Source organism: Caenorhabditis briggsae (genome assembly GCF_000004555.2).
Source record: "Caenorhabditis briggsae complete genome, chrI, whole genome shotgun sequence".
In the NCBI taxonomy this organism is placed as follows: Eukaryota; Metazoa; Nematoda; class Chromadorea; order Rhabditida; family Rhabditidae; genus Caenorhabditis; species Caenorhabditis briggsae.
Genome location: NC_013489.2, coordinates 10610238 through 10619189, shown reverse-complemented (window position 1 = coordinate 10619189; position 8952 = coordinate 10610238). Strand labels below are relative to the sequence as shown.

The 8952-nt window shown below is 33.9% G+C and overlaps 1 protein-coding gene across 1 annotated transcript; it reads right to left on the bottom strand.

Moving 5' to 3' along the window:
- Positions 1-7525: 7525 nt before the first annotated feature.
- Positions 7526-7707, bottom strand: CBG25375 (the record flags this gene model as incomplete). Its single annotated transcript, XM_045241191.1, has 2 exons — positions 7526-7598; positions 7703-7707. The coding sequence occupies 2 exons, from the start codon at positions 7705-7707 to the stop codon at positions 7526-7528; spliced, it is 78 nt and encodes a 25-aa protein (XP_045099330.1).
- Positions 7708-8952: the final 1245 nt, after the last annotated feature.

Here is an 8952-nt window from a genome sequence, read left to right as displayed (position 1 = left end):
AAATGGAAGCTAGAGATTAAAAGAGTGTGTGAAAGGAGGAGAGTGCAGAGAAGAATAGTTTTTCTAGGATTTTCTCTTTTTTTTGGGTTTGTCGGGGGGAACATCAGTCGGGAAAGGAAGGAACATGAGTGATTAGAAGAGAGAAACCGCACCTCCCTGTTCGCACTTTTTGAATTTCGGCTACAGTAATCTAATCTTGATTGGAAGCCTGAAATTGTATATTTTTGGAGCGGTTCCTAAAAAAATCAAGACTTTGAATGTCTTTTCGAAAATTCGCTATTTGCAAAAAAATTCTGCTTCAAGAAGAATGTAGCTAAAGTTGAATTTTCTCTTTTTTCGGGATGATTACGAAATGATTCCTTCTGATTAAAACACGTTGTTGGGAATTCAAATCTGAAAAAGGCAATTTTCGGGTTGTCAATTTTTAAGTCAATTGGGCAACGTTTGTAGAAAACATGCCAATTCACATGAAAATTAGAGAGTTCTGAAAACCGCAAAACTTTTAAAAATCTCTTTAAAATTCGAAAAAAAATGACATCGTTCGTTTCTGAAGTTTCTAGAATGTTCTCGAAACCTTTTCGAATTCACATTTGATTTTAAAAATTACTCTTTCGGCGTGAAGGTTCAAAAATTGGGGATCCTGAGAATTTCGTTTTGTTTTTAGTGTGTGAAAAATATCTGTAGAAATATTCAAATTATGATATAGAAGCGAATACAAAACAATTGCAAAACTTTAGAAAATCAATTCAAAACTCCAAAAAGCTCAATTCTCGTCCATTTCTGTAAACTTCTAGAAGATTCTTGAACCGTTTTTGAATTCCCACCTGAACTGAACAATTTTTCCAACCAAATAATCTTTCCTTCTCTCTAAAACTGATGAAAAAACAATTGATTCAAAGTTACCGTTTCAGTATGAAGACAAAAAACCACAATTTTATAAATTTCTGATTAAGTTTTTTAACTTTCTACATACTCAAATGTCTTTGTGAATCATATACCGTAAACACTCTATTAGAACGCCACCAGACAGTCAACGTTAAGCCCATATATCTTGCTTAATGTCAAATATATCCCAAAGTGGTCAACTGACAAAACATTAATCATAATATCAGCTACATTTTATCAGTTGACTGCTTTTTGATATCTTTCACAGAAAATGAGATATGTACGCTCAAAATTGAAGATTCTGGTGGCGTTATGTTAGAGTGATCTACCGTATTCTCGAGACTTCCGTCAAACTTCTTGATTCCTATTCCCGGGGTTTCACTAATCACTATAATCTCTCTTCTAATCTCATTTTCTCCTTCTTCATTTTCTCATCTCCCGTTGTGTTGAAAACTTGAGAATTTGATTTGACCTCAAAATCTTTCCCCTCCCTCCGAGGTCTCACTAAAATCCCGCTTTCTCCCTCGGCGGGGGGTAAAAAATTGGAAAATAATATGGGAAAACTTATTCCCTTTTTTCTATAGGAACTTTTTGAAATTTGCGTTTTTTTGTGATTTTTGAAGGATATATGTATGTTTCACCTGGTAGTAAGCTTAAAGATATTTTGAGTCCCTTATGACTGAAACCGTAATTTTTGAAATCTAGCACAATTTTTTTTAAATTTCTGGAAATACCATAGGTAGATTCTTTATAAACTTTGAAAACTTTTGAAATGTTGATTTCTGAAATTTTTGCAAAGTTTCGTTTACTTCGACATACGGTGATTTTTTCAAGTTTCAGCCAATTTGAGCACCTTTTTCAACAAGTTTTTTTGCGTTAATTTTTTTTTCGGTTTCTTTACCTCGATTTTATGAACTTACGTACATTTTCAAACTTATTGCGAGAAGAAAAGTAGAATTAGTATACCGTAAAACCTGTATAAATGAGCTCCCCCACGATTTCAACGTTGAGTTTAATTATCTCGGTTTCTAAGCAAGATATCAAAAATGTGTCAACTGATAAAATGTTTGTGATATCATGATACATTTTTTATCAGTGACCTATTTTTGATATCTTTCACAGAAACCGAGATGATTGAGCTCAAAGTTTAAAGTTTGAGGTCTTCATTAGAGGTTTGGTGGTATTTGTAAACTTTTCTGGAACCCGGACAACTGAAAATGAGATTGAATATCAAATCCTGGAAGCTACAGTAGTACACAACTGTTATCAGTTTTGGTTACATTTGTTAAAGTTTTCATACACCGGACGGAATGACTATTAACAAAAATCTCAACTTTCAAGAAATTTATGAAGCAGTGACATGAAAAAAAATGTTCTGATATTCCATCTTTCATAGTACCAATGACCGAAAAGACGTCACAAAAGGAACATGAGCTCTTCTAGAACTTTTGATTTTCTATGACAATTTTTTTTTCAAAATCATTGACTCTGAAATGTTTTTTTCTCCTAAAAATGTCAGTTTTCAATCTGGATAATCCAAGTTGAAATCAGCTTTTCGACATGTCAGATCGTTTTTGCAATATTTCTTCAAGAAGAATTTCTTTATTTAGATATGACGAATTGCAGAACAACTTTTGTCAACGTTGTTAAAAAATAATCTGAAGTCTAAAAATTGCCATGTAACTTTTAAAACTCGTATGGATTCTAGAAAAGTTTCAACTTTTTTCTGTTTCAATATATTTGTTTAAAGTTTTCGGACTTCAAGCTGTTCACTGAGTATATCTTTGCTATTTTTATTAATGCTATCCCCAAAAGACTGACCGAAACAGAAATACCGTATTCCCTCAACTAGAAGCCGATCCTATACGTGAACTTTGAGTTGAATTATCTCGGTTCCTATGAGAGTTATCAAAAATCTGTCAACTGATAAAATATTGGTTATATCATGATAAATAGTTCATCAGTTGACCACTTTTTGATATATTCTGAAAGAGCCGAGATAATTGAGCTCGAACATAGGAGGGGCTCTTCTTGGAGCAAATACAGTATTCGCGGTTTTCAATGCTCGATCCCTCTTTTTTCTTTTATTTTGCCATTTTAATTCGCCCACCAAATGAACCCATACTCAAAGTGACCGTTTGATTAATGACACCACTTCCATAGGGTCTCCTCTTCCAATAAAAACCGACGCGGGTCCCTGCAACATAACGCAACAATCATTTTCTGGAGGAAAATTCCGAAAAGAGAGCGAAAATGTGGTGTTGAAATGGAGAAGTGGAATAAATTAGAATGCAAATTACCGCCTCTTTTTGACTGAGATGGAGAGAGAACATACACCGATGAAATGTGTGTGATGGAATATTTTCGGATAGAATGGTAATGGGTTCCTGCGAGCTTTTGACAAGTGAATAATATTTGAAGAAGGGGGAAATATGGAGTTTACTTTTTAGGGAAAAACGGTGGGAGAGCGTTAGATTTGAAGTATAATCTTCTAACAAAAAAAGCAGAATTGAATTTAGTTGTTTTTTTCAATCACTTTGTCAACTTAATGAAACTGGAAATATTTTTTCAATATTAAACTGGTCCGGTGGCCGTGGCCGAAAGAACTATCGTAACCTAAAAGTTAATTGTCTTCGTTTTTTTTCATTCGAACTGATTTTTGTCGATTTTTTAAAATCATTTTTCCCTAAACATTTTAGGAAATGAACACTTTTGATTGCAAAAAAATTAACAAAAAACGAACGGGAATCGGGAAGAAAACCAAAAAAAAAAACTATTTTCAGGTTACGGTAGTTGTTGTTGTGGTCTTTGATCACGGCCACCGGCGTTTCTCTTCCACAGCTCCGATTTCTTGTACAGGAAAAATACAACCTGTTCTTCGTTTTAGAAAAAACGTATTCATTTGTGGAAACTACCGTAAAACCTCTAATAGAACGACACCCGGATCGTCCACTTTGAGCCTATATATCTCATTTTCTGTGAAAGATATCAAAAAGTGGCTAACTAGTAAAATGTTGCTGATATCCTGATAAACATTTTACTAGTTAACCACTTTTTGATATCTTTCAAAAGAAGTGAGATATATAGGCTCAAAGTGGACGATCCGGGTGTCGTTCTATTAGAGGTTTTACGGTAAATCAAATTTCCATAATTGTTAAAACTTCCAGAATAGTTTTAACAAATTTATGAAACAGAGTTTTTTCGCTATCCGGAAAAGTTTCAAAAAATGAATGACATAACTGAAAAAATTTTTCAGCTTACTTCCTTAATACATAGGTACCTCGTGACACTGATTATGTATTAATTCCCCAAATTTACCGCAAGACCTCGTATAGAGCTGCACTCGCTCTGTCAACTTCTAGTCAACTCGTCAAAGATTTAAAAAAGTCGTCAACTGATAAATTTTTCACCATAATACCACGAACATTTTATCAGTGAACACTTGTTTCTATATCTTCGCAGGAATCTGAAAATTGATTAAAACTTGACAGTGTGAGGGCCCTTCTGTTACAAAATTTTCTTATTTTAACATCCTTGGTTAAAATGATTTTTTTTTAAATTGCCGACTCTGCGATCATCCTATTGCTACATTTTTATCTCCCTGAAAAAATACATTCGAAACAGTAAGAAATTTGCTTTTAAAAACTTTTTCTATATCTCATTTTCCTACAAATCCTAATTGCCGCAGTTCCCCTCTTCAACCATAAAACGCTTCTTCCAACGGTCGTTTTCTCAATAACCCCTTTTGATCTTGAACTGGATTACTGTATTTTTAGGGTCCCTCACTCCTAAATAAGACCTATTTACCTTTTTTAACAAAATGGCGTTTCGGGGTAGGAAAAGAAACTCATAAAAAAAGAGGCAACATTTCATTTCCATTTATTTCTCCAAAAACGACGAACATCCTCATCTTAATTGCCAAAAACTCGTTTCATTTCTCTGTGTTTCTCAATGTCGCATACTCTCTCGACCCTTGTCTAATGAGGCTATAGACCTCCACACTTTTTGGAACACACACACACACACACACGAGATATACAGTAACCCAATGATTTTTCGAATGTCTCATTTAACACCGTATCTCATTTTGTCTCCGTCTTTTTCAAACGTGAGTAACCTTAGCCAGAGGCGGAAATTGAGGAAATTAGGAGAACGGAAGAGCGAAGTGTGTTCAAACGTTTTGAACGATTTTTTGAAATTTGTAAACCTGACGTTGACCTAATTTTAGTCCAATTCAATTCTGAAAATGTTCACAGTTTCCAGTGGGACATATAAGTTTTCGTTGATTTTAATTGTCAATAAGAGAGTATAAAAGGTAAATAAAATTCATTTTTTGTTTTCAAAAAACTTCCCAACTGTCATAAATTTTGTGTAATCTTTTCATATTTTTGACGATAAAAATCCGTGATTTTTACAAGCTAATCTGATTTGTTTTTCAATTTTTAATATAGTCTACAACATCTAATGGGAATGATAAACCAAGCAGATGTGTCTTTAAATGAAAATGCGAAACAGTAACGATCACATTTTTTTCATAATTTTGCAGTTTTAAAATGATGTCAAGTTAGGAATTTTATAATTTGAAAAATAGTATTGCTCGAATTATCGAAAGTTTCTTTTCAAATTTGGAACATTTCAAAGCTTCAAGATCAATAGTTGCATTTGAGTTGGATCGAGTAGTCGGTCACAATTGAGCATCAGTCATTCAGCATTTACCGAGTCAGTTGAATTTTCTCACTCCATCACTCAAAATTCTGAAGCGAACATTTTTAAAATCGAGCAGATGTATTGAAATCGAGTTAAAATTTCTCGGAGCGTGAAGATTCCGACGATTCCCGAATTTCCATTTTCTGTACTAAAAACCGATAAAAATTCTATCAATTCTCGTCAGTAATTGAGACTATTTTTTTGAAAAAATGTGCAGTGTTAAAAATGAATCTTACAAATTTCATAGAAGCTATGAAAAGGTACACTAAGTTCCTATGGCTAATACAATATTTTTATTTGGAGCTATAACCTGTTGAGCATTTCGAAAAATGCTTTCGTTCTTGCTTTGACTACCGACAGACATCTCTAGCGTTTTATATATAAGAAAGATATTTTTATAAAATTTCATGTTTTAAACGAAGGATTACTAAAGACAAAAATAGTCAGTGTTTTCCAAAAGTCGTTGAAACAGTTTTTAAGTTTTTGAGTCGGTCGGTCTCCGAGTTTAACAATGAAATAATTCAAGGTCACAGAAGAGCATATAATTTTCATGATTCCATAAGTGTACTATTTTTTTCGAATGACATTGATAGACTTTTCGAAAAAGTGCACAAACTTAGGACATTCATTGAGTAACTGTCATTGCTAACTTCCCGGTAACATATGAGAAAAAAGATAAGGAAAGTTTTACTGCTTCGGATTAGTATCAACTTTACAGATTGGTTTCAGCGCCAGTATAGATTTGGTTTCCCTTCTTAATAACCCCAAATCTTTCTGTTTCAAAACATTTAGAAGTATTTTCCGAATTTTTCCATCCCTGATCAATTTTGTCTTCGGTTTCCCCTAGTTTCCGCTAGTTTTGCTCTCTGTATTCCATTCAGTTTGTTCCCTGTGAAAACATGCGATTCGTTCGAAGATTGATGAGTTTTTGTCTGGTTCTTCGCGCACATTTAACTGAAATAGCGTGAGGAAATGAGAAGTTTAGAGAAAAATTAGGTACAGGAAAAGGTGACATGTTGCAAAATATGTGTGAAGGGGGTTTAGATGAGCACCCCAATGATTTTATAGGGGTGAGCAGTAAATGAGGGAAAGAGGGAAGAAAGGAAGATTTTGTAACATACTACAGTATTCCAGCCTAAAAATAACATGAAGATTTCGGCAAGTGGATCGAATCATTTTGTGAAAACCTGAAAACCTTTAACCATATTTTTGAAACGGAAAAAAGTCTATCAATTTATAAAGTTTTTTAAAGTACTATTAACAAAGAAAATGTCTTTGGAAGGATTCCTAAACCCTCGAAATTTTGTCCGAAATCAAACAAATGAAAACAATTTTTCAGTTTCATCAAGCCTTGATAAAACTTGTGAATCTTTGATTATCTAATAGTTTGTCTGATGGAGTCAATGAGTTATAAACAGTTTTTAGCGCCAGAAAAAATTGTGAAAGCTAGAAAATTTGAAAAACGATAGATTTCCCACCAAACCTAAAAATCGCGGGACCAATCAAAGAGGTGTTTGCTATAATTGAAGCCAACACTTGAACTTCCAGCTCGATTATCTCGATTCCTGTGAAAGATATCAAAATATTGTCAACTGATAAATTAATTATCATGGTATCACCAATATTTTATCAGTTGGCAGGTTTTTGATATCTCTCATAGAAACCGAGTTAATTGATCTTAAATTGATCGCTTCTAACAGAGCAAATACGGTAGGTGGGAAATCCGTCACTTTTCGGATCTCATAAAACTTTTTCGGTCTTTGAAACTTGTTTTGAATATCCTACATTAATATTTTCAAAAGTAGTGATTCAGTGAATATCCAACTGTTTCTCCCCACATTTTTTCAGTTTTCTGAAACTATGAAAAAGTTTATCCACACTTTCTTAATCCCTCTCTCCGTTAACCTTCATGCTAATTACCTAACAACCGTACCTAACTCCCCCTTATAATAAATCCTTGTTTCTTCCGGATGATCCTCTTCTTCTCCCCTCCGTTTCCAATGTTTCTCTTCCACTTGGTTTGATTCTTCTGCCAACATAATGTTGCTTCTTCTTCTTGATCCCAATTATGGGCACATACGGTAACAGTAGGAATCCACGTAACGATGACATCATCAAGTGTACTCTCGTCGCTCTCTTCTAATTACACACTCTTTCGACTGGGGTCTTCTCATAATTAGCTTGATTGTTTATTTTATCGATAATTGGAATCTTTTTAGGTGGAAGACACACTCGGAACTTTGGAAGTTGGAAGTGAATGGATCTCAATTGGTAAGCTAATCAGAAACTGACTTAAATAGAAAGAGAGAGAGAGAGAGAGAGAGAGAAACTAGACAATCTGAAAATTTTGGACATAATTCCATCAACTCATTATTTCTAAAGCATATATAATTGGTATAAGGTAGTTTTGAAGCGGGAAAAATATTATGTTTTTCAGTCATATCTTTAATTTTTCCGGTTTCAAAAGCTCTATTTGAAATCCCATGCTTTTTCCATTTTGTTAATTTTTCTTCCTATTCAGCAGACACGTGTCAATCTTCCCCCTCCTTCTGGGAACATAGATACTATCAAATATTATATCTAACCAGTCCCATCTCTCCAAATACAATCGTCTCGTGTCAATACAGTAGTCCTATTGAGCAAACAGGAAGGAAGTGTTTGCTGTAATCTCCAACTGTGTTACTCCCTTTTTTTTGACACTGCATAACCATAATAATAACAGAAGAGAGCATCAGATGGGTGACCGTAACTGAGTGATGTAATAGTTGAGGTAACAGACATGTGTGAACAGTTGGAGGAATGAACAGGAAGAGATAAATATTAGCGGGTTGAGGTAAGGTGTGAGAAGGCAATTGTTTACTGTTTCAATATATGGTAAAGATTACTGTAGTGCCTAAAGTGATCGTCTGGCTGGAGGAATGACGATGAATAAAATATTGTTCTCTAATAGAAAAGGTTATAGTCCTAGCCTAAAACGTTTGTGAAAAATGGTCAGTGATCTTTCCGTTTCAATTTTACTATTTTGTCACTCATTTTTTGGAAATTTTAATATGCCATTTTTAAGACTGGTACGAAAAATCTAAGCTATGAAAGAGGAACACCGCTGGCCGTGGCCGAAGGTCTCAAAACGAGAACTAGCATAACCCAAAAATATGTCTATTTTCCGGTTTTATTTTGTCGATTTTCGTGCGTTCAGTCAATTTTTTGTTCAAAATTTATATTTTCCGACTAGAAAACTTGGTGAAAATCCGTTAAGAACGAAAAAAGGAAGCCTGAAAAAAATAGATTTAGGTTACTGTTGTTGTTGTAATTGGAGAAAGTTTGTGAATAATTCTCAGGCTTAATAAATAGAAACGTTTC